The following is a 25,781-nucleotide window of genomic DNA, read 5'->3' as shown; positions in this document are numbered from 1 at the left end:
CAGCATCAACCGTATGAACAAGGAAACCCAGTTTTGATTGTATGTGTGGATCAGCTGAAAAACAGCTGAAGCAAATTTATGCTGAAAATTGACTGCCTTTGACTGTAAGTAGTTCCTACTAGTTATTCACAACATAAAATCATGGGCGCGCGTTAGCATAGCGCCCGTGACGCAAGTCCTATTACTACAAAAAATTTTAAAAATTTTTTTTTGTCGTAGACTGCAGAACCATATATCAAGATTTGTTTCAATTAACAGATGCATTTATATCTTAAAGGCAGTTATCACTAAAAAAAGTAGAGCAACATTTTGTATCCTTATTTGCTATCTTATTTTCTCTTGAAGATCATAGCAGAAATTCCTCGAGAAATTCATTGAACTCATTTTCAACTATTTCCAACTCATACATGCTGCTTTGTAAAACCTCCACTTAATATTTCTACACAAAAAATGTACAAATTTCCTGACACAAATAATTTTTGTGATTTTACATACGGACACGAGACACAAAAAAAAATTGTGTTGACCAACGCTCTATTTGGCAGCTGTCATTAATAGGACTTTTGCTTGAAGTGCGTTGTGTTGACACAAATTCATATATTAGTAGTAGTAAAAGTTTTGCTAAAACGTTTGTCAAAAAAAGGGCCGTAAAATCCTTTGACGGTTTTCTTGTAGAAAATCCTCAGGAAATTCCCTAAAATTTTACGATTATTTACCACACGGCTTAAATGGTTATGTTGCCAGTGGCTGTTTTTATTAAACGCCTTGGCTTGTTCCAAGTAACTGTAAACACGAACTTTGACAACCCGAACAACGACAATTTCATCCATAGCAACGTCGCTCACGTGATAAATCGAGCAACGTCGCCTACGCGATTTACACCGAGATATTATCAAGGTTATGGTTCTGTGGATGACACTTGACAATTCATATGGCCTTGGAACAAACCTTATGGATTCACTTCAAGCATGAGTGGTACTTTAAATAGAGTGTACCAAAACTTGGGAGTGTGTAACACAACTATAAAAGACTGTAAAAGAAACTATTTCATATAAAATAGTACTCTATTTGGCAGCTGTCAACTTCTCGAAGCGTCGAAATTGAACAATGTTTCAAAACGCTTATAGATATCCATCTTTCATTTCATATTCAATTTGTATGAAAATTGTTCTCGATTCCATTAAATTTTATTTGTAAATATTTCTTTCTGTTCGAGTTGTACACAATTTTACAGTGAATTGATTCTCTTTGTCGGATTGAAACGGTTCTATATGTTTATATAGAGCGGTTCATTGCAGCATATTTAATTATTTTCTTCTTTTAATAATTATAATTTTGTTCTTTTGTGTTCTAGTACATGCAATAGTAAAAATATGATACAATCTCTACAATAATTATTTCAAATGAATTTAAAAAAAGGAAAAATTGAAAAAATAAAAATTTCCTTAACACTGAACGACTTCTTCCTCCTTTCTACTCATTTTTTGTTTTTGTTTGTACAAACTACCACATTGAACCTTATTTACAAACGGAAAAAATTAATTTTTTTCATCATTTTGTTAACGAATTAGTTTTTTTTAAATCACAATTTACGTACGAATACTAGAATTTCTTCTTATTTTTCATTTTAAAATTTTCTGTTCAGTGCATTTATTTTGCTCAGTCCTTCTTTTCATTTTTAAGGTTTTTTTTCGTCACAATTTACATTTTGTGACAGTCGATTTTTAATAATTTCATAAATTTTTAATTTGAATTTAACGAAAATAGAAACAAAAATAGAATTTATCCCAAAAACAATTTTTTTCTTAAATCCTTAGTCCTTAATCAATGCATCACAATCATATTTTTGTTGTTGTTGTTGCTTTTTGTATTCATATCATATCATGTTTGTCCACCGAATATATTCCGTAAATACATAAATTCGGAGCATAGTACTCATTGCTATGTTCGAAGAAATTTTATTCTCTTCTCATTTTTACCATTAACCGGGTCTTAAACTTCCTTTATTTTTATTTTATTGAGTCTCAATGCTGTTGTCTTCCTCTCCACTATCAATAGCAATTGGTGACATTGCTGCAATCGGTTGGAATGCCGAACCGAGTGATGGTCGCAAAAGGAATCCAACACACGGTTTAAACATCTTGGTTGATGTTGGATCAGCATCAGTTGGCTTTAGACAGACCTTTTTTTGTAAAAAAAATGTTTTTGATCAGAACAGCCGTTTAAGATTGGACAAGTAAGACAATTGATAAAGGAACCAAGGTTATGACGATTTTCGTAAATTATTAAGTAAGTATAGACCGAGAGATCATATATCATAAGGAAGTGGACATAGAAAATCCAAATAGTTACACAAAAATGAAGCCATTGGTGCCAAAAAAAACGGCTTTGCGGAAGGAACGATAGCATAAGTTCTCGAAGACAACCTTCTAAATTTCAAGGAAATATGTTTTGGGGTACTTCACATCCCTCGGTATTAGGGTGGATCGATTAAAAAAATTTTGATTTCTATCCAAAAATCACAGTGTTCCATAGCAGTCAGAGTCCCCTGTTCTACATGTGAAATTTGAAAAATAGTCATATTTGTAAACAGAAGTAGAAATTTTCAAATCAATGAAATTTCAGACAGATATTGCATCATGACCTAGGTCAAAGAAAGCGTTATTTAACTCACAATTTCATGAGGAATTCAAAAGAGTTTTTGAAATTTGAAAGGAAAATGTCAAGAAATCTGTATTTTATTAAAAATTGCTCGGACCCTTGCAACAAATTTTTTTAGAAAACGTTCAAAATTTTTTAAATCGATCCACCCTACTAGGTATCTACAAATAATACGACTAATTGTAGAGGTGAGTGGGCTGCCCATAAAAGTGGGATGCACACGCCCATGGGCATGCCCACGGGACATGGACATGGGCATTTTTCAATTTCGTGGACATAGGGCGCAGAATGGGCACTTTTCAAAAATGTGTAGTCAAGATTTTCCGTACGATGTAATATTCATCAAGAAATTTTAAAACGGCTTTCGCACATAAAATCGTGTTTCCAACTCATCAATTTACTAGAATTTTGCACGAACGATGTGCTGTCAACCTCAGTTTCGCCTCAGATTGACAATTTTCAAATTTTTTGCGAAAATTTCCGATGTGGGCCTTGGGCATGGGCTGGGCAGTGGGCATGCTTTTTAAAATTCTTGGGCATTGGCTGCGCTGTGGGCATGTTTTTTTTTAAATTATTGGGCTTTGGGCAGGGCGGGCATAAAAATTAGGTATGCCCACTCACCTCTAACTAATTGCTAAGAAGTGGGGACAATGTTTAGCACTTACTTTCTCACAACCATCTGGGGGCTCACGTGCAAGGAATCGATTTATTCTTGGTGACGCTCCAGTGGAACCATCTTCCGGTGATGTGCTTTGACTGTCATCTGAAAAAAAAAACCGTAATAAAATGTTAGGACTAGGAATTTTGCAAAATATATCCATATATAGAAACAGCTATCCCGTCATTCGTAATCAACAGCAAAGACAGAAAAGAACAGTGGCGTTTCCTTTGCTATAATAGAAGTCTTATACAAGGATAACAAAAATAATAAGTTCTCCTTCTCGGCGTTTTTACACGTTCCAATAGAAAGCGAACCAAGCAGGCCGAACCAATCAAATTCTATTTTGAAATTTCTATTTCTTTTCCCCTTTGGAGATAAGTGCATCGGCATTTCAATGCAAATAAATTACTGGAACGAAATTGAGCTAGTGTCGCAGGCCTCATTAATTACTGTGATATCAATCGGTATACTGAATTACCTTCAAGCATTCAAATACAGAAGTATTTCTTACGAAATTTTACATTTCCAGCAATTCTGTTATGTTTCACCGCATGTTTGTCCAATTTCGCTAAATTCTATCGCGACGAAAAACGCCTGAAAGTCCGCACTGCTTTAATTCAAATTTTCATACTTTCGATACTGACCGCTATCCTGGTATGTGTCGAAAATTCACTGGCAACAGGAAGCCCCTATCGAAATGCGAAAATTGAATCGATTCTAACAAAATACTGGCATGACCGTGAATCTAGCGCACACTTTTGGAACACATTGCAATCCACGTATAAATGTTGTGGAGTGAATGGGAACATGGACTGGGAACCGAATGTACCAATGGCATGCTACCAAAGTCAATCAAACTGGTTGTTTTGGGAAAATACTATCACCCGTCCGCTTCCTCACGATAGAGGCTGTTATGGTGTTATTGTCACATATTTCAACGAAATGACTTGTTGGTTTGAATTTATTGGAACGGCCTTCATATTGTTGGGAAGTTTTTCCGTCTTTGGAATGATACTGACTTTGGTGTTGAATTTAATGTTTCACCAGAAGAGACCCTCAGATAAATCACTTCCACTTTGAATAAAGAACAACCGTTGGCACTACACACAGACATTTTTCTTGTAAAAAGAAAAGAAAAGTTAACTCACCCGATAACAAGTCTCTATTTGGTGTCTGAGTGTTAACCGACCGCGTCGCGTCGCCGTGTAACAAATCTGCAATTGGTGCACGATGCCCTTCAGGAGTACCTCGCGAAAACTGAAATGGATTTCATTACAAACTTGAACGGCACAACTTTATCGTCTAATAAACTTGCCAAATTAGTTTCCGGTCGACACGTATGTTGTTGGCAAGGATTCAGCACTAATTTTTCGATTTCTTGATTTAAACCTTCTACGGAACTGCGCATTGGCCTAGTATGTGGTGGTATCTGACGTGGTGGTATTAGAACAGGTGTTGCTGTTTATGCACAGAGAAAAAGACAAGCAAAAAATTTTCAAATCAAAATTAATTCGTCTGAACGAATTGACATTGATTTTTACCGTGAGTCTTACCGTGAATGGGGCTAAGTGTTTGTGAACTAACGGAATGCTCTCCACGCTGGGTTTTTTGCAGCCTCTGTCTGATAACTTTTTCGATTTTAAGATCAGTGGAAACATCCAAATGGCCACCGATTCCCTTCGATCGATCCAGAAACGATTCCTCTGTCTGTGTCGATTTGTCGACTTGCAGAATTGTACATGACGCTGATATGCTCCACGATGGTCTCAGATAAAGGGCATCCAATGATGCTGTGCGTCGCATACACGAATCGATACTCTTCGGTTTTCCTTTGGTTAGGCAAGACAGAACATGTTTGAAAGTTTGTCAGCGACAATCGAGGCAAATTTCCACACAAACCTTTAGTATTCAGTGCACCTGGACTGCGATGTCCACTATATTCGGGAGAAATGTGCCTCATTGGCGGAGATAAAGCCATAAACAAATTGGAGCCACTTGTGCCACTGGAAATCGGTCCACGAAGTAGCGACGAAATTGGAATTGTAGCCTTTATGGGTCCCATTTTATGGGGTAAATCTACACGACTGGACATTTTACGGCAAACAAACAATAACGAAAACGATTTTGATGGCAGGAAATGTGGTTAAAGATCCATTTCAATTCAAATAAAGACTACTGGGAACACTAATTTCAGCAAATTAACAAGATTGTCGTGAAAAATTCACTCTTTTGCTTACTCTTTTGTTCAAGTTCATTTGTCAACGTTGTCAACGTTTCGTTTCGAAAATACATGCACACAGAAGTTGTCGGCGGGTTTACACGACTGAGTTGGATGTAATGGTGAATTCAGATGAACAAAATCGCTCGCCGATTCGAATCTCCGCAATCTACTATATATTAGTATCTATCGAACAGGTAGATAATGGGTGGGTAGAGTTAACATCACGAACATGATTAATTGGTAGATTATGCGAGCCAACAAATTATTATATCAACGAAAGTTTAATTTTCGATTCATTTTATCTAATTCGTCACGAGAATATGATCGTCTTAGCGGTACTAATATTTGTGTTAATTTGTTGTGTTTCACTGTTATTGTACGGTAGAAAAAATTACGGAATCTTGGAGAAATGTGGAATACCAGTTGTACAGCCGACACTATTTTTGGGCAGTGTTCCCGATTTTCATTCCAAGATCCATCAAATTGAAGACATAAAAAGATTCAAAAAGTACGGACCGATTTGGGGGGTTAGATTTTTCTATTTTGAAAGAGTGGCACACAGTAACTTCCATTTTTTCGAAAGGTATACGAGGGACAGGATCCTCAGATTCATATAGCCGATCCGGATCTGGCTCGTTTGATATTTGTCAAGGACTTCGATTATTTCCACGATAGAAGATCTATGGATTTTGGTTCGAATGTATTCAACGAAATACTCGATTATTTGCCAGGTATAGTGTCGCCACCCGGGTAAAAAAAAAAGTGAATGTGAGACCCCTTTTGAGACCGTTTTTTTTGTATGGAGGTGAGACGTCTCTTTTCGAACCTTTGAGACTGGTTTCTTCTCATATACTGATGAATTGATGATGATGATGATTGCGAAACCGATGAGAAGTCTCGTTTTAAATGTTTTAATAGACTGTATGAGACTGACTGAGTGGTCTCTTCTTCTGTATTTTACGAGACTGACCGAGTGGTCTCTTCTCCTGTATTTTACGAGACCGACCGAGTGGTCTTTTCTTCTGTATTTTACGAGACTGACCGAGTGGTCTCTACTCCTGTATTTTACGAGACCGACCGAGTGGTCTCTTCTTCTGTATTTTACGAGACCGACCGAGTGGTCTCTTCTTCTGTATTTTACGAGACCGACCGAGTGGTCTCTTCTTCTGTATTTTACGAGACTGACCGAGTGGTCTCTTCTCCTGTATTTTACGAGACTGACCGAGTGGTCTCTTCTCCTGTATTTTACGAGACTGACCGAGTGGTCTCTTCTTCTCTATTTTACGAGACTGACCGAGTGGTCTCTTCTTCTGTATTTTACGAGACTGTCCGAGTAGTCTCTTCTTCTGTATTTTACGAGACCGACCGAGTGGTCTCTTTTTTAATAATTTGCGAGACCGACTGAGTTGTCTCTTTTCAAAATAGTTTACGAGACCGACTGAGTGGTCTCTTTTTTAGATTTGACCATGTTTGAGACTCAAAATATTTTTGAGACTCTTTGAGAAGTCTCATTTCAGTTTTTTCTAGATCCTTTTAGAGGCCATCTGAGAACTCTCACTTTCTTTTCGACGTCTTTTGAGACTATCTGAGAACTCTCACTTTCTTTTCGATATTTCTTGAGGTTATTTGAGAAGTCTCATTTTAATTTTTTTTCGAGATCCTTTTGAGGCCATCTGAGAACTATCACTTTCTTTTCGACATTTTCTGAGACCATCTGAGAACTCCCATTTCCATTTTCCATCTGTGAGATATTTCATTGTCTTTAGGCTGTAGTTTCTTCCCGCATTCACAGATGGCACAGTTTTTTATTTTTTTTTATAATTCGCTGAAATGATAGAAATTTTAGTGATATTTGATTTTTTTTTTACCTTTTTTTATTTCGTAATGTATTTTCCGGTCACCACTCCAAGTACTAACCGCGCCGAATGATGCTTAACTTTAGGATTGGACTGCCATCCACCTTACGCGTGTTGCTAAATTGGATATATCTTCGTATAAGTCTTATTTCGAACCGTTGTTACAAAAACTTTGAGGCCGACTGAGTGGTCTTCCTTGGATTATTTTTCGTTGGACTTTGGGAGACTGACCGAGAAGTCTCGTTTTGAATATTTTACGAGAATGTAAGAGAGCGACCGAGTGGTCTTTCTTGGATTATTTTTCGTTGGACTTTGGGAGACTGACCGAGTAGTCTCGTTTTGAATATTTTACGAGAATGTAAGAGACCGACCGAGTGGTCTTTCTTGGATTATTTTTCGTTGGACTTTGGGAGACTGACCGAGAAGTCTCGTTTTGAATATTTTACGAGAATGTAAGAGACCGACCGAGTGGTCTTTCTTGGATTATTTTTCGTAGGACTTTAGGAGACTGACCGAGAAGTCTCGTTTTGAATATTTTACGAGAATGTAAGAGACCGACCGAGTGGTCTTTCTTGGATTATTTTCGTTGGACTTGAGGAGACTGACCGAGAAGTCTCGTTTTGAATATTTTACGAGAATGTAAGAGACTGAACGAGTGGTCTTTCTCGGATTATTTTTCGTTGGACTTTGGGAGACTGACCGAGAAGTCTCGTTTTTGAACATTTACGAGATAATAAGAGACCGAACGAGTAGTCTTTTCGGATTATTTTTCATTGGACTTTATGAGACCGGCCGAGTAGTCTCGTTTTTGAACATTTTACGAGAATGTAAGAGACCGAACGAGTAGTCTTTTCGGATTTTTTTTTCGTTGGACTTTATGAGACTGACCGAGTGGTCTCATTTCAAGAACATATTTTTTCGAAATGCAGAGACCAACTGAGTGGTCTCATTTCAAGAACATATTTTTTTCGAAATGTAGAGACCAACTGAGTGGTCTCATTTTAAGAACATATTTTTTTTAAATGCAGAGGCCAACTGTTTCAATTTTTGACATACTTTGACTCTGATCCATTGTAGAGACCTTTGAGAGTTCTCTTTAGAACTAAACTTTTATTTTACCTAATTATTTAAATTATTTATGAGACTAATGATACAGTAATGATGTGAGTAATAAAGTTTTTTAGAAAATAGTTACGAAACCAATACCAGCTGATCAAAATAAATACGCCGTCGAAATGGCTACTTGTTCACAGAACTCGATGCAAACACAGCAGCAAAACTTGATAGAAACAAAATTGCGTTTATAATTAAAAGTTAAGTTCAAATATTGAAAAAAAGACCGCTCAGTTGTTTTCTATTTCAAAAAAATGAGACTGCTGATTTGGTCTCTGTATTTCAAAAAAAAAATTTCTTGAAGTGAGACCACTCGGTCAGTCTCCCAAAGTCCAACGAAAAATAATCCAGGAAAGACCACTCGGTCGGTCTCTTTCATTCGCGTAAAATTTTCAAAAACTAGACTTCTCGGTCAGTCTCCTAAAGTCCAACGAAAAATAATCCAGGAAAGACCACTCGGTCGGTCTCTTTCATTCTCGTAAAATATTCAAAACGAGACTTCTCGGTCAGTCTCCTCAAGTCCAACGAAAATAATCCAAGAAAGACCACTCGGTCGGTCTCTTACATTCTCGTAAAATGTTCATAAACGAGACTTCTCGGTCAGTCTCCCAAAGTCCAACGAAAAATAATCCAGGAAAGACCACTCGGTCGGTCTCTTACATTCTCGTAAAATATTCAAAACGAGACCACTCGGTCAGTCTCCCAAAGTCCAACGAAAAATAATCCAAGAAAGACCACTCGGTCGGTCTCTTACATTCTCGTAAAATATTCAAAACGAGACTACTCGGTCAGTCTCTTAAAGTCCAACGAAAAATAATCCAAGAAAGACCACTCGGTCGCTCTCTTTCATTCTCGTAAAATATTCAAAACGAGACTTCTCGGTCAGTCTCCTCAAGTCCAACGAAAATAATCCAAGAAAGACCACTCGGTCGGTCTCTTACATTCTCGTAAAATGTTCATAAACGAGACTTCTCGGTCAGTCTCCCAAAGTCCAACGAAAAATAATCCAGGAAAGACCACTCGGTCGGTCTCTTACATTCTCGTAAAATATTCAAAACGAGACTTCTCGGTCAGTCTCCTCAAGTCCAACGAAAATAATCCAAGAAAGACCACTCGGTCGGTCTCTTACATTCTCGTAAAATGTTCATAAACGAGACTTCTCGGTCAGTCTCCCAAAGTCCAACGAAAAATAATCCAGGAAAGACCACTCGGTCGGTCTCTTACATTCTCGTAAAATATTCAAAACGAGACTTCTCGGTCAGTCTCCCAAAGTCCAACGAAAAATAATCCAAGAAAGACCACTCGGTCACTCTCTTACATTCTCGTAAAATATTCAAAACGAGACCACTCGGTCAGTCTCCCAAAGTCCAACGAAAAATAATCCAAGAAATTCCACTCGGTCGGTCTCTTACATTCTCGTAAAATATTCAAAACGAGACCACTCGGTCAGTCTCCCAAAGTCCAACGAAAAATAATCCAGGAAAGACCACTCGGTCGCTCTCTTACATTCTCGTAAAATATTCAAAACGAGACTTCTCGGTCAGTCTCCTAAAGTCCTACGAAAAATAATCCAAGGAAGACCACTCGGTCGGTCTCAAAAATCTCATAAAATATTGAAAAAGAGACCACTCGGTCAGTCTCGTTCAGCCAAAGTTCAACAATCATCAAAGAAATAAAATATTGAGAATGAAATGAGACTGAAAACGTAATGAGACTGAAATGAGACCGTTGATCATGCTCATTTTACAGTCTCACTGAGACCTTAATTTTCACCCGGGCATTTAGCTCAGCCCTTACGACGGAACAATGGAAGCTCATCCCATTCATTGTTAAAAAGTAAACGGAGAGCTAATTGAAGTAGGTGCGATTACAGCTTAAGCTGTGTCGTCTGTTACCGAAAAACAAGCTCTGGCCATTCTGGCCGTTCTGGACTGTATTTTAGTATAATATATGTTAAAGTCACAGAAACGAGTGACGAATTCCACAAATTCCTCATTCGCCGAACAATGTTAAAGTCAATGAAGTGGAAGATTTAGCTTCAATCTGTTGGAAATACCAATTTACCACCAATTTACTACTCTCTGCGATAACGATTTGGTGTTCATTTCAGGCAGAAAATGGAAAACTGTTCGACAAATGCTGACTCCTATGCTGACTACATCAAAGCTTAAGCTGATGAGTCAAGTAATCAATGAATCTGCAACAGAATTCGCAGAAGATTTAAAAAACGAATGTGTCGATGGGAAAGTCAAAATTGACTGTAGAAGGTCTGAATTAGCTGTACCGATTGGCTGTACTTTAAGTCTCACTTATAAAAATTTACAGACGCATGACAACATGGTTGATAGATATGTTTACTCGGGCAACGCTGGGCGTCCAAATGGGAAATGCTAAGGATCCCGAAAATGAATTTGCCGTTGCATTTCGTACGTTTATGGGTGAAGATACCGTTTTTGATTGGATCTACAGTTTGTCGTGTAATTATTGGACTAAAGTTCCGTTGGCTTTTTCTTTCACAAATCAAATGTTTCAGTGACTTTTCCATTCCTCACCAAATTTGCTCCAACGTTCGACAACGAACCAACGAATTTTATAGAGCGAATTTTCCGTCAGATTCTTCATAGTCGTCGTTCAACCGGTGAAAAGAAAAACTCCGATTTTGTAGATATCCTGAATGAGCTGATCGACCGAACGAAAACCAACGAATACAAAGAGCTGCAAATTACTGAAGATACAATCATCTCTCAGGCGGTAAACTTTTTTCTTGGTGGCTATGAAACGTCCGGTACCACATCAACGGTACTGCTTTACTATCTCGCTCGGAATCCAAATGTTCAACGAAATTTACAACTTGAAATCGATTCAATTTACGAGAAAACGAAAGGTAACATCGATCACGATGCAATACGAGAGGAAGAAACACCATATCTAACAGCATGCATCAACGAATCGCTACGCTTGGGACCGCCACTCTACCGTCCGGAAAGAGTTTGCACCAAGAACTGGAGCTACGGAAACATTAAAATTAAACGAACCACAACGATTTTTCTGTGCCTTTGGGCATTGCATCGGGACGAGTCTTATTTTGACGATCCGGATGAGTTTAAACCGGAAAGATTTTTGCCGGAAAACAAGGATAGAATGAACCAATACGCGTTTGTTCCCTTCGGACTTGGCCAACGAGCTTGTATTGGTATTCGTTTCGCCTACGAATCGCTGAAGTTGTTGTTCATTCATTTAGTACGTAATTTTGAAGTGAAGATGCGTGAAGATACCAATTTACAATATAAACCGGGACAGCAGGTCGTCGTCGCTTTTAAGCCGCTTTACTTAGATCTAGTAAATCGAAAGCAGTGAATTTTCTCTTCAGAAATTCGTCAATGGCTCAAACGAATTTCTGGATATTTTTATACAGACCAGGGTCAATACAAGTACCGGTTGCTCCATAAGTGAAATGTTTATTTTTCATCTAAAATTAGGTTACGACATGTGTACGATTAAAATTACGTTTCAATGCTATTAGACCTTCAATTACTCAGTCCCGTTCGATAACTCACAATAAACACAGCAAACGGTAAGCATATCGACTGAGTAAAGTCCTTCATTCGATTTACACCCATGGATGCCAGGCCGGATCCATGCGGCACAAATTGTCCGGATTGTGAGCTGCCTGTACCAGTGTACTCATCTTGTTCGATTCGACATTATCGAAGTAGGAAATGCTGTTCAGTCTCTGCATAATAGCATCAACGGCTTTGTTGACCAGCGAAATGATTTTCTCCATATCCACTTCCGGTTCTTGGGCAATTTCACCGTTCGCATCCAATATTGGTTTCTCATCTTTGAGTCGTTTCTTGTGAATGGAAAATATTTCATCGCGCAGTATGGCGCGTAATATGGTAGACAGCTGATGGAAGAGACAATAAAAATTGATTCGTTTGGACATCGCTAGAGAATGAACAAGTTTTCTTACCCTAAAGTTAGGCTGAACCAAGCATCTAGCGGTAGCTATTGCAGATGCTGTCAATGGTCCTGTGATACCAATTGTCGATAGAAACCTGAAACGAAAGAATGTTTTAAAGTTTTCGTCGAGAGATTTGCATGAAAGCTCGTGATTCATACGATATTGTGTGCAACAAAAAACTCAATCTAAATGTAGTGATACTTACTCAACGATATTCGGTGTAAGCCTGAACGGTACCGGACGATTAGCGTCTAATTCACCGGTTGCATCATCGACGTCAAATTTAAAATACGAAATATTGACCAAACCGGAATCTTGATGTAGGTACATCATGTCGGCATTCAGTCTTGTTAGGTGAAGAGCATGTTCGCACAAACATGCTAGTGAAAGTTGCAATGTAAACTGAAATAACAGACAAACGATTAGGACTTCCATCACACCGAGGCGATTGCAGGGAACAAACCATTTTACGGAATTGCCAGTAATCGGTGGCTGATCTGAAGTTACGAGTTGCCCAGTCTTTCAGCAGAGTTTTCGGAACCATCGACGACTGAATTTCTCGCAGTATGTCCCGTAGAACATTGTGCGTGGTTTGTGAACCCCTAGCCTGGACATCTGCTAGGCGTTCGTAATACCTGAAGCAATCAACAGAATTTTGTAAATTTTATCGAAAATCAATCGTGACCAAAGTCTCTCACCTTTTAATCGGTAAATCATGATGATCAATACTCAGTTTGCCGCAGCCATTCTTGAAAATGTCCAGCAAGGAAATACTGGATGGATTGTCCTCGACTAATCTCATCTGTGGCGATACGGCCACAACTCTCGGTACAGTTATGTGCAAAAAGCGTCTTGAAGTTTCCTTCTGTTTCGCCAAATAATGATTTAACATTCGCAACAGTTGAAGGACACGCTCTTCACGCCGAGCATCGCCCAATCCAGAATCGTTGACCACCAAATACGGATAGATCTTGCCATTCGTTCCACGAATATACAGCCGTCTTGCGGCTGTGTTGTGTTTCTGGACGATTGTTACGCGTGGCATAAATCGAGCGATACGAATATGATAGTGAGACGGTCGTGGTAACAGTAATTCGCCGGGCAGTTCAACTTCTGCCGTCTTTTGGCTGAAATTCGATAAGAATCGGCATTTCTCTTCGATCAAAAATGATTTCGACATTTGCTTCGTGTTCGATTCGAGTATTATGATCCATTTGGTCAATTCACCAATCAGATTGTGCAACTTCATTGCATTGGGCTGGGAGAAATCAAAGTCACTAGTGAATTGTCCTTTCATTTTCTGGAATGCTGGATCGGACACCGTCGCTTGAGCTTGTTTAGCTAACGACTCTGATGCTGCCGATCCATATGTAGCCGGTGCAGCTGGTGAAATATTTTCCACGCCAATGCCGAACGTTGACACCAATTTGCGCACGAAATTCAATGTGTGTGGAGTGATCGTGGCATCATTGACTGAACTCCGATTTTCAAAAGCAATGGCATAGCATTTGATCAGTCCTTGTCGCAATTGACGAAGAACTTCTTCTCGCCAATTTTCACGGAACCACACCATTTGATCGACGATGCCTTCCAATGAATTCAAAATGGTTGGATGAATTTCCCGTTGAACGTGCATCACCTTCGAGCATCTCCACATTGCTTGTGTTGCTTTAATTGGTCCAGCTGATGCTATTGACGATGCTTGAGGTTGACCAGATGGAGTCCGTGTGGCAGGTGTTGTCGAAATGACGATTGGACTGGGTGGTGGCTGTACGTTGACAATTGTATTTTCACCCGAACCCTGTAAAATTGCCGGTAAAATTTTGTCTTTTGTCATCGACTTAAGCAGCAAAAAATTCTTACCTGATTAGCGGCTGATTGCAGTTTACTGGCAAGTGACGCTTGCTCGGCACTTTTGTGTTTTTCTCTTTGCTCAATTTTCAGAGTCAAATACAGCGTTCGAATCGGGAAATACACGGCCTGAGGGAACATTCTTCCGACCTATGCGACGAAAGCATTTAGTTCATGTGTCGAAAAAAGGAACACCAAAAATCGCTTACCTGACTCAATAGGTTCAATATCACTCTGGACTCATATTGGACCAAACAGCATAATAGCTGAGGAATCCACGGTAGCCAATGAAGTGGTGGAACGCAATTCGCGTATTTATCAAGCGCCTCCATCAACGAAGACTTGTCATCATCGTAGCACAGCAGCCACAACACTTTGGCCAAATGCTTTCTAGATTTGCTTTCGCTTTGCTGGCGACACGCATGTAGGAAAGCTATAACTGCGTTTACGCCTATATTCATCTGTCGAGATTCCCGCGTGAAAATGTGCTCTAAATAGTCACCCCATAAAGCCCATCCTCTAGCATTTGCATCGTTCACTTGTACGGCTGCACTAAATGCCTTGTTGGCTTCTTCCGAATTACCACTCTGCGCGAATAGTAAGCCCTTCATTCCGAAAAATTCACCAATCATTGGGTTCTCAAAGAAGCTCAGATTTGTTGACTCAATCACTTCGAGAGCCTGTGCCAATTCCACTCGTCCGCTGCTTGTGGACGCCTTTTGGAGGAAACATTTAATTTGCTGTCGTATTTTTTGGAAGCAGTCGATGATCGGAACGGATGGTATCGTGTAAATGCGTGACAGTGAATCCTGACAAACGCCGGTCAGATTATGCTTTCTGGCCATTTTCCCGAAATGGATAATTGCTTGAGCCGACGCATGAGCACCCATCATTAAATTGGTCTTTAGGACTTCGGTCTTCTGTTCCTCCAGATACGACGTGATGATTTGATAGTGATGTTGTCGCCAGGTAAATATATCACCCCAATGTGACAGATCGTCAGCCACAACTGGTAAGCGGTTACGCCAAGTTTTGACTATTGCTTTCATATCGTGAATTGACGTTCGGCTCTGAGTGAGTCCCTGGTGTATCTGACATGCCTGGTAGGGAGAAATTCAGTTGAAATTTTAGGAAATTCCTTTTTATTATTCTTTGAAGCAGACATACCTCTTGCAGTTCCATGATTTGTTGAGCTGCTTGTAAGATCGGTAAATGGATATGTGACACAATTGGCGGCAGTCGTCTCCATTCTCTCATACATAGAACTGATGCTACTTCCACATATCGTTCAACAGCTGACAAATGAGGGTCATCCTTGTTCAAAATAGCTAAGAATCCACGGTACAAGTTGACTTTATACCCTTCCTGAAAGGTTACAAACAAAAGTCTGACTTAAGAAATCATTCTCGATTATCAAGATAATGTTCTATACCTGTTTGGGACACGCTTGTTCCACCTTCAATAAAGCCTGTTTCATCAGAGCCCAATCGGGAACTCTCCACGCACTTTCCATGATCAAAAATGAATTTTTCTCTTTGCTCGATTGTGCATAATCCAACAGAATATCCCATTGGTTCAGTTCGGTAGCGCAACGAATCCAGTGCTTCTCCCACAGCAATAACTCACTGTTCAATTCAAGTGGTGCCGGTCCATTTGCAGTTTCCTGTTTGAATTTCGTCATGACCAAATCATAAGCACCTTGTGCTTCTTCGAAAAATCCCATTTGTTCATACGCAATGGCATTGTTGGTTTCGGGATATTTCGCATACTTTAGCCACAATCCAGCCCACAAGTCCTCTTCATGTAGAGCCGAATACATTGTGGATAATGGATCAAACACGGACGATTGATCGGCATCATTTGGAGAGTAGTCACCAACATCCGGATCGCTGTACTCGCTCTGAGAATCCTTTTTTTGTGGCCATTCCAAAGCCATATTCTCCAACATCAAGGTCATTCGGTGCCACAGATTATGTGCCTTGCCTAAATATGTCATCAAATTCGGTGGCAAGTAGACTGGAGGCTGGCAATGCGACAATGCTTCCACGAATGTATTTAACGCGCTCGGATGACAGTCCTTCTGAATGACATGCGTACCAGATGCCAGGAACGGAATTATTTCACGAATGAGTGATTGCTGTTGTCCCTCGTCTAAGATCGACCACAGGCGGGGGAAAATATCTAACCAAACTTTTTCGGCCAGTTGAGTGTCCATGTGGCACAGCTGGGATGTTGCTATCAGCAATTGTTCGGTACGAATTTTTCGATTTGATTCCAAAAACTCGGCCTGGCGAGCTATCAATTTTGTTAGTGTAGCTGGACGATTGCTGACCGGTCTCTCACTTTCTTCACGTCGTGAAATATTCGAGTCCACACTCATGTCCATATCGAATGCGTCCTCTTTATCTTCAATGGAGTCCAACGAGTCGGTTGAGTCATTCTGCATCTTGGACGTGTAAATTACAAAATTGTTTTTTTCTTCCGAGTCGGCAAAATTGATAACCGACGATATGCTCGGCAGAAGATGATTATCGTGGGAATTTTGGATGGGTGTAGTTGTGTTGGCTGTAAGAATCAGCAGTTCAATGCATTGCTTTATCCAATAGTGTTGACCGATTGAATCCCATGCTTGTGAACAGATGACATACAAGAACCGATCGTGAAGTCGTCGTCTCATTGAACCATCGAATATTTCGAAGAATTTTGCTCTGATGTGTGGCTGATTGCAGCGTAATCCAGCCAAAAATGCTGCTTCTAGTTTTGATGTCAGTTCCGACTGTTTCAGCTGTTCATCACGATAAATGTAGTTGATCAATTCCAGAAACTGGGCATTCAGCTCAAGGTCTTCGGGGAATCGCTTCTCAACATACTGCATCAATTTCACTAAAAGTATGGACTTTTCACGGAGCGTTGGTGCCTGGTTAACCGTAACTGGATTGTTTTTGTTCTTCATCCAATCCTCAATTATTTTCACAATCGCCTTCATCACTTTCACATCCGGACTTTTCTCGATCAGACCAACCAGAATGTTTCCGATGAACAATTTTCGCATCTCCACACCCATAACAACAACACGATTCTTAACCAATTCTAATGACAGCAGTAACAATTCAATCGCTACTGTACTCGTATTTGTACCATCAGCCTGTGGCGTCGTGGCTGCAGCACTGCTGCTTTGCAAATGTTCCTTATTGGTCAAACGATGCAAGAGTCGCATGAATGGCATTATAATTCGATCGATGTAGCTGGGATTGTTCATGCAAGCAGCTTTCAGAATCATCAGTGTGCCGAACAGTGATGATGGATTCGCTTGAGGATCTTTATCATAGGCGGCCAGTCCTTCAAAAATCATTTTCGATACGGTGGCGTACAATGTTTCCAGTTCTTCCTGCTTATGATGTGAATCGGTGGGGAAAATCGCCATTAACCGTGATAACAGACCATGCATCAATTTAGTAACGCGAGTATTGGTGCAGGTTACACAGGCTGACAGTCCAGTTTTCATTGGTTTGAATGTCGCCAGAATTTGATCTTTCTTCATAACACCCAATAGGAATGTCAACAGCTCCAGTGCCGTGCAAATATTTCCGAAATTTTGTTGTTGACTATGCACACTGGCAAACAGTTTGTCCATCCAGCTTAATTTTAAGTCACAGGCCTGAGGCCACACTTCCGGTTTCATTGCCATTTTGATGAGCGTAACACATCGGCGAGACAAGCTTTCTCCGGGTGAAATTGTACCTACTGCCGTTGTTGCTTCATTAACCTGACAGGCAAGCCGCATTAGGAAATTTAACACAGTATCACAATGCACTTTTTCGATGGGTTTTCCGGCTCCTTCAACTTTCGCTACAGCCGACGATGGTCCAGCTGTTGGCTCATTCCCATCAGTAGCTAATTTTTTCCGATTCTCATTGTCATCTGGAGCGGTCCTGGCAACCGCACCACTTGGAGTGAATTTCATTTCAATATTTGACTCGCTTTCATCGATCGGATCAGTCTCTTCTTTGATTCGTTGCAATTCCCATTTGATAATTACTTCAGCCAATTCAACAGCCAGTTTGCGATAGTCCATTGTTGCTGTGGCTGAGAAACCAAGCCTTTGTATCGAATTAATCATGTGTTGAACCAGATGATGTCGCACCGGGTAATATACTTTGTAATGGCGAACAACTAGCTGCAAGATGTGGAAGAGTTGTTGCATCGAATGTCCTTCTTCAACAATGATTTTTTTGGTCCAATGTACCAACATGGTATTGCCGTCTTCCATGCGTAACGGCAATGCTGGCGTTAGCACTTCAAGCGCTTGACGTACAACTGACCGAGCCTCGATGGCATGACCCTTCAATAAGGAATAGAAAACCTGAATCACAATTCTCTTGTGGATGGCCAACCGTGCTATGATGTGACTGAGAAGTAGATGTCCATGATATCGAGCAGCCGGATCAACGCAATTTTTTAGAAGAAGACAAGGCCATGCGAATGTCATTAAACGACGCAATTTGTTCCCTTGTCGTTTGTTATTCGCATCGCCGTCATGAATATGTGGAGCAGCTCTTTCGACCAGCAAACAAGCAAATTGCAAAAGTGCGATACGCACAGCATCGGCGTTAGCGAATGGTTTCTCCGGGTCGATAACTTTTCCGATGAAAACCGACACCACGTTGTTGTCATCTTCGAGATATGGGGCTGGTGGTGCACCGACCAGTTTGTTTCCTTCGCCTTTCTCAAAACTAACGGCAAACGATGGAATCAAAACCGATGTTAGGATCTGAAAAGAAAATCGATTTTTGTTTCGTCGGATCATTTTGCTATGATGTGTCAGTGTAGTACGCATACCTTTGCTTTCAATTCTTGTGACATGTTGGCGTTGTTAAAATCATCGACGAACTGGAAAAATGCTTTGCGTTTCCATTCGCAGGTGTAGCTTTGTGCGACTGTGTTCTGGAGAAAATCTCGAAGGAACTGTATATGAGGAAAAGACTCCTTGTTAGCTCCTGTCTTGTTAAAACTCGTGAAGAAAAGTTACCCTTACCTGGAAATCGGGAATGAATCTCATGCACAATGCTTTCAACAAGAGGAACAACAAATTGATGTCGTTGGTGTGATGCGAGAAATAGTGCAACAAAATCTTGGCCACCAAATGCCACAGATCACACGACACATTCGCTTCGCACGATTTGTATAGATCCGTTTCCCAAATTTGTTTCAACGCATTGATGATTTCATTTTCCGAAGCCAGCCACTGGTCATCAAATTCAATCAACGTTTGTATGATCAACATAGCTTGGTGTTGAGCCTCGTAGCGATCTTCAAGTGACACAAGTATCACTTGTTGACTGGTGGAGAAAAAGGAATTTTTAAGCAAATTTCAATGGTGAATTCTTAAAATGGTTTTTACCTCTGGAGTGTAGCCACACCGTCGGCCGGATTGCAATAAATCAGTTGAATCAGTCGAGCTGATTTGGTTTGCATAATGGCTCGGAATGGTCCGCCGTCTTTGTGTTTGAGCAAATAAATCATGAATCGGTTCAATTGCTGGTCTTTGATATTATTGTCGTTGAGAAACAGTTCCAGTGTCTCTTTAGGATAACGCAATAAAAATTTGACTAGCGGTTCCCGGAATGGGCACGATGGTTCGATCTAAACGGAAAACGATTTCAAATCACAAACTTTAGTCAAAATCAAATGAATGTCCTCGCTTACCATCAAACTCTTTTCCATTTGCAGGATCATTCGACACAAGCTTTCGATAAACTTTGCTGAAGCGGCTGGAATCTGATGGAAAATTCCCATAATTGTTGTGATTTTCTGTTCGGTGTCGCCAGTCTTCGCTAGTGTTAAGAAATTTTGTCCTTTGTTGGCTGCAATTGAATTCTCCAGCATTTTCTTAATGTGCTGTAGCAGTTGTTCGCATAGCTTTTCGTTGAACATGGACGGAAATAGTTGTGTCAGGTACGACAACCGTTTTGTTCCATTCAATGTAAGATTTCTGTAGTCGCCCAATGTTAACAGTAACGGTCTCATTGCATTGTGAATGGTTTCTTTGTCCACTTGATATCCCACAATGAATTTTTTCAGGCATTCGAAAGCCGTTTCCTGAATCTCCGTGTTGTTTTTCTCCAGTGCTCTGAGTAAAATTGCCAAAATCTTGTCACGCCTTGTCGAACCATCCGGATCAACGTCAGTTATGTAGTGACAAGCAGCTAACGCTCGCAATGCACTAGTTCGCAGTGGAACCAAGTTGGTTACGTTCTTATAACAGTCCAATTTGTTGAGATATTGATCTTCTGCTTCACACAAATTCGAAACTTCTTTGAAAAAGTAGTTGTGGTACTGATTGCTCAGATCAATTGTGAACAGTCTTGGATTCAATGTGGTACAAAATGTATTTCCGTCCATCAAACCGATTTGGGCACTGGCCGGTTGTTGACACAAAACATGTTTTTTCGGCGGAATAATGTCGGCCAACACTTCACGATGTGGATCCATAACATCAGTGACGGTCTTGTTCTGTAGCTCTGCGATTAATTTCAACGAAGACATTGCCTGTTCACGAACCAGTGTATTCGAACTGGTTACTTGACGCACTAGTTCACGCACCACGTCGGACATAGCTTTGCTTTGGGTAGTAATCAATTCCTCATTTTTACAGTCTTTGTCAAGTGGCACCATACACGTCCGTAACATTTTCTCCAAATATGTTTTGGCCATATCAATTGCTCCGCTGGATACCTCCCCAGCCAGATCCATGATGACAAACATGAATGCTTTCAAAAACTCGAACAAATGCTGATACAACCATCGCATAGCCATGTGTTGGTACAGAAATTTCAACGCCGTACAGCCGCCCATTTTAGCATACCATGGCCGTTCGTAACATAGACCTGACATTCGTTCAGCCAAATATTGCATCATTGGTAGACGACATGCGCGTTCTTTGGTACCCATAATGTGAGTGGCAGTTTGCAAGATCAACACCATTGCCAGATGGCCGGGTTTACACAACTCTTTCTCTTCATGCCCCATAATTGTGGCCAGAGCATCAATCAGAACTAGAGGATCTAGCCCTGTTGTCATTCGGTATTTTAAGTGGAATGGACCAGCTTGTTGTGCTATCGCAACCATAGTGTAATGGCGCACGACGGCAACCATTGTTGGAAGGACCGATTGTCGTACATCCTTGGTTGCTGCTGCCACAAACATTGCAGTCAGTGCAGTCTGATGTGTTTTGCGAGCTTGCGAATCTTGACATTTGTATTGCCTGCCGGGAATGATATGGATTGGTCCATCCAAGAAGGTCGGATGCATGAAAAGCTTTTGTAACGTGTGCTTTTGATCATCCACACATATCGATGAGGCTGAAAAGATGTAAGATTACAGCAAGTGGTCAAAACAAAACGCACTCAATAACTTACCTAAGTAACAACGAATGACATCCCAACTCTGTCGCCAGTAGAACGGATCGGTTGTACTCGATTTTAGTGCGTTGAATGCAGTTTCGATTACTTGATCAATCGGAAAATCGATTGGTCTCTGATGGTCCTGGAAGTAGGCTACGATCGCCGATGCAGGGGTATCTTTCTCGTTATACTCAAGATGCTGTGGTTCGATCATCATTTTTCTGTTACCACCACCAAACTTTCCCAGAACTCTGAACGCCACTTGAGCAGCACTATCCTGATTCCGCAACGTTCGCCATAAAGCTTGCATAAGATCGGCACGGACCGGTTGAATGTGATCGTACAAAAAGTCCGGTTGCAGATTGTCTACGCAAAGCTCAAGTGTACGAAGACCTTGACTGATCAATGTGTGCGATCCATTTAATGCCGAAACTAGTGGATCCATTAGCATTGGCAGGTACGGTAAGAGCGACGATAAACGTACTGGTACTGTGAGGCACAGTTCAACGAATAAATCTTTCATGTGTTGCTTGTGGAAGCCACTTTGAAGTCGATTTAAACCTTCCAGCAGGTTTGGCAATAAAGGCAAGAACTCTGGAAATTATCAAACAAAAATTGGCGATTACATTGAAGTAAGGTATGACCCCCATGGGTTTAACGGAACTGCGTATTTGACAAGTCTTGATTTGACCTACCTTGATACAGCAGGTCATGACTTCCGCCTCCAATCGAACGAAACAGAGCTCGAAGAAGCAAGAAGTAATTGTACGGCTCCTTTGCGGTCATCGCAAGTTCCATGGACCGGTTCACAATGTTGTGCAGATGCGGTCTGAGCATTTGTTCATTTTCGGCTGGAAACAAGCTCACCGATCCAAACACCAACTTGAACAGTCTCAAATACAAATTCGAACGATCGATGTTTGAGCCCATTTCTTCCATTCGTTCTAGAAGATATTCAACTAGAACTGTAGCGAACAGCGGTGAAGTGGCTGGATTGGCCAGGAAGGAATTGGCAATGATTTGCAGAGCCGAATTTTTGTAGATTCTCTCGACCATGTAATCGATTGTTGAGGCGAAGATTTCTTGGAAATTTTGATTGTTCATCAGGAGGAACTGTGGACGAAGGATTGAGTTAACACCAAGGATCGTAGCAAACTATTAAGAAGAAAATGTCCTACCACTCCACTGAAATGCTCCAACACTTCTTTCTCTTCCTTCGAACGTGGCAATTGTCCTGACGGTTTGGCCATTTGTCCAGCAAGGCCGTTAGCCGGTATGTTTATAGTATAAATGTCTAATGCTTCGAGCGCCCAATGTACCAGATCGATAAATATGAGTATCTCTGGTGGTTGGAACATTTTCGACAGGGCGCCATTATAGTTCGCCTCGTTTGCCGGTGACTGTAAATAAATATTTGGATTTTCCTGACTTGCTGATTCATAAAACTCGTTTTTGAGATTACTTACCTTGCAACTAGCGCATCCCCACGTTATTGTCTTCACGCCACACACGAGTGTCTTCACCAAACTGCGATAATCACTCACATTTAGATTGTTCGGTGGAGGAAATCCGATGCTACTTAGCTTTGACGCTTGTTCGGATGCGGCTATATCCTATTGACAAATAAGGTTAGATCAGTGACTCATTCACCGTGTGTTAATTTAAGTAATTACCAGCATTTCTCGAGCATTCTCTGTGCCAGTGTTGACTGTGGCGACCGTTGTTATTGAAGTTGGTGCACCACCAGTCGGTGTGCTTGGAGCTTCAGGCTTCAAGGTTTTCCTTTTTTTAAATTGAAATTAATTAAGAAATTCCGGCGTACAGCACAGTGATGACTTACCATTTCTGCATTATAAGTGGAAGCTGTAATTTGGCAATCGTGTGGAACTTCTTCGTGAACACTTTCAACATAATGATCAGCAAGTCTCGAGCTGTGGTTGTTTCCGAATCACTTCGTTGTCGAATGCAATCGACCAAATTCAACAGCAGCTTGCATGACATTGTCTGCACACAAAAAAATTGGGAAAATTTGGTTTAAGACAATGAATCGAATCGTAATGATCGCAATAATCAAACCTGAATGCTTGTGGGTAAGGACTCGTCGTGTACATTTTTCGAAAACAAATGAACTGCCTTGGCTAAGACAGTCATGTTCAAGTGCTGACGCACATGATGTACTAAATCGGCAAGAGTTGAGTAAGCAAGTGGTCGCAATGATTCGTGTGTTGTGTATCCACGTCCAAGAAGCAAATCCTCGTCGAATAGCTTATCCATCGATGGGACAAATTCTAAGATTCGAAAATGCAAATTGAATCAATGAAATCAGAATGTGAAAATCGAATACGATTCATGGAAAAACGCTCGACTTACTGTTCCTCAAATCGGTAGCTAAGATATGACGGGCTGCTATCAATAGTTCTTTTCTTAAATGGGCAACTTCTTTCGGGCATGACTGCAACAAACTTAACATTCCTTTCACCATCGATGTTGCATGATTAACAATGACATCCTAGACAATTTCAATGATTAGCACATCCGCAGAGAGAAACAATTTTAATTTCTGTTTAGCATACCTGAAACAATCGAATGATGTACGCTAGGAAGGACAAAGTTTTGATCTGTGCACCCATGAAATCGACAAAAACTTCTTTGTTGAATGACGGTGAATTGCTGAAAACGAAAAAATTGATCGATTCACAGTCATCGCCACTTTAAGAATATCAATTTACCGATGCACTGGTAACGGCTGCAATGTTATTGTGGTCATGATCAACGGGACAAATTCGGCGACTTCTAGATGAACGTACTGTTTGTAGATTTGATACATCAGAACGACAATAATGGGAAGTTCTTGGAGCACTTTAAGCGATAGTACACCTTTGGGAATCAGATTGTACTGAAAAATATATTATGAATGTCGGTTAGGAACGCTGAGCGAGATTAATCCATTGATTGATTGAAATTTACCGTAACCACTGCTCCATCCGCCGTTTTCTTATCCGCTTGGATTGGTGTCGTTGTGTATGTTTCATTTAGCAGATCGCTGATGTTCAACTCACTCAAATCCTTAACCCGGATGGGTGCCCGCGGTTCGAATATTTTTGTCAAATGTTTCGGCAGATCCGAATAAATCGCTTTGACGAATGACAAAAAATCCTGGATCTGAATAAATCGAGAGGGAAAAATCATCAAAATTACATTCCATTTGGATGGCAAAGTTGCCATAGAACAAACCTCTGGATTGAATTCCGGCCGATACTGTTTGTGCAATTCGATAATGATTCTCAAACAGACGAGAACATTTTCCTCGTTGTCGATTTTTAGCAGGGTCAACATTAACGTTAGAATGTGTTTGACATATGGACGAAGGATTTCCGATGTAGGCAGTCGGTGTATCATTTCTAAAATTAGTTTGCGCACCTGTGACGGACAAACAATTCCATTATAAATGATGCCTCGATAAAATCAGATCAAAAATTATTAGCTTGCCTGTTGTATGTGTGACTCTGTGATGAAATGCGGATCGCCTTCCTTTAATATTTTGATGAAAATCTTCATGGAATGTTCCAAGAATGTTTGATATCCTGGACATTGAGTGATAACTTCGAAGTGTTCACTCAACTCCTGTGCTGCTTTCAATTTAATGTCATCTTTTGTGTTTGGATCACCTAATGTGGTGACGACACTCCGTAGGGTGTTCATTTGTGCCGAGTAGTCCAAATGTGTGGACATTTTCTCTCGTAAATGTTAAAATAGTTCGTAACTTTCGGAATATAACTTCAACTGTTTGCTATTTAGGTATATGATGGACCACGCCAAAGACTTTTCAGAACGTTTGAGGTTAGGTAAAACATTGTCCTTTTATTATGATTTTCCACTGGAAAATTTTGGGCTTTCGCGCGTACAACCGTAACTATTTTACTGTTACATCGTAACTTTGTCGATTCGACATAATTTTTTGATCACTTGATGAGTAAATAATATTATTTTCGAGTATTTGTTGTGAGAAAACACAGTTTTGCTGCAATTGTTGATAGTCCACTTTGACGTT

At 40.4% G+C, this 25,781-nt stretch overlaps 3 protein-coding genes and 1 long non-coding RNA gene across 6 annotated transcripts; 2 read left to right on the top strand and 2 right to left on the bottom strand.

The window, feature by feature from the left end:
• Positions 1-1,173: 1,173 nt before the first annotated feature.
• Positions 1,174-5,602, bottom strand: LOC119066918 (protein FAM117B-like). Of its 2 annotated transcripts, none has more exons than XM_037169620.1 (6): positions 5,222-5,602; positions 4,864-5,151; positions 4,638-4,780; positions 4,471-4,579; positions 3,327-3,424; positions 1,174-2,182 (listed from the first exon to the last, which is right to left on the bottom strand). In XM_037169620.1, exons 1-6 carry the CDS (start codon positions 5,412-5,414, stop codon positions 2,015-2,017), a joined length of 999 nt encoding a protein of 332 aa, XP_037025515.1. In that variant the 5' UTR covers positions 5,415-5,602; the 3' UTR covers positions 1,174-2,014. The 2 variants fall into 2 exon arrangements, with proteins under 2 accessions (XP_037025515.1, XP_037025514.1); XM_037169619.1 differs by having other exon boundaries at positions 4,876-5,151; positions 5,222-5,599.
• Positions 3,628-4,580, top strand: LOC119066922. Its single transcript, XR_005085824.1, has 2 exons — positions 3,628-3,786; positions 3,852-4,580. It is a non-coding gene; the product is annotated as an uncharacterized LOC119066922 (long non-coding RNA).
• Positions 5,603-5,733: 131 nt separating the features above from the next.
• LOC119066914 (cytochrome P450 3A6-like) lies at positions 5,734-12,031 on the top strand. 2 transcript variants are annotated; one of them, XM_037169613.1, is made up of 5 exons: positions 5,734-6,070; positions 6,127-6,274; positions 10,623-10,779; positions 10,838-10,989; positions 11,046-12,031. In XM_037169613.1, exons 1-5 carry the CDS (start codon positions 5,864-5,866, stop codon positions 11,867-11,869), a joined length of 1,488 nt encoding a protein of 495 aa, XP_037025508.1. In that variant the 5' UTR covers positions 5,734-5,863; the 3' UTR covers positions 11,870-12,031. The 2 variants fall into 2 exon arrangements, with proteins under 2 accessions (XP_037025508.1, XP_037025509.1); XM_037169614.1 differs by having other exon boundaries at positions 5,796-6,051.
• LOC119066910 (transcription-associated protein 1) lies at positions 11,951-25,780 on the bottom strand. Its single transcript, XM_037169610.1, has 26 exons — positions 25,220-25,780; positions 24,965-25,150; positions 24,698-24,892; positions 24,460-24,626; positions 24,304-24,400; positions 24,101-24,239; positions 23,807-24,018; positions 23,571-23,734; positions 23,404-23,512; positions 23,197-23,343; positions 22,909-23,130; positions 22,426-22,843; positions 21,746-22,324; positions 20,034-21,688; positions 19,729-19,970; positions 19,363-19,666; positions 19,167-19,292; positions 15,760-19,098; positions 15,495-15,692; positions 14,537-15,427; positions 14,340-14,477; positions 13,175-14,277; positions 12,940-13,111; positions 12,682-12,878; positions 12,486-12,570; positions 11,951-12,419 (listed from the first exon to the last, which is right to left on the bottom strand). Exons 1-26 carry the CDS (start codon positions 25,460-25,462, stop codon positions 12,123-12,125), a joined length of 11,625 nt encoding a protein of 3,874 aa, XP_037025505.1. The 5' UTR covers positions 25,463-25,780; the 3' UTR covers positions 11,951-12,122.
• Position 25,781: the final 1 nt, after the last annotated feature.

Source organism: Bradysia coprophila, chromosome IV, assembly GCF_014529535.1.
Source record: "Bradysia coprophila strain Holo2 chromosome IV, BU_Bcop_v1, whole genome shotgun sequence".
Lineage (NCBI taxonomy): Eukaryota > Metazoa > Arthropoda > Insecta > Diptera > Sciaridae > Bradysia > Bradysia coprophila.
The sequence above is the reverse complement of the archived record's forward strand: the minus strand, read 5'-3'. Positions and strand labels throughout refer to the sequence as shown.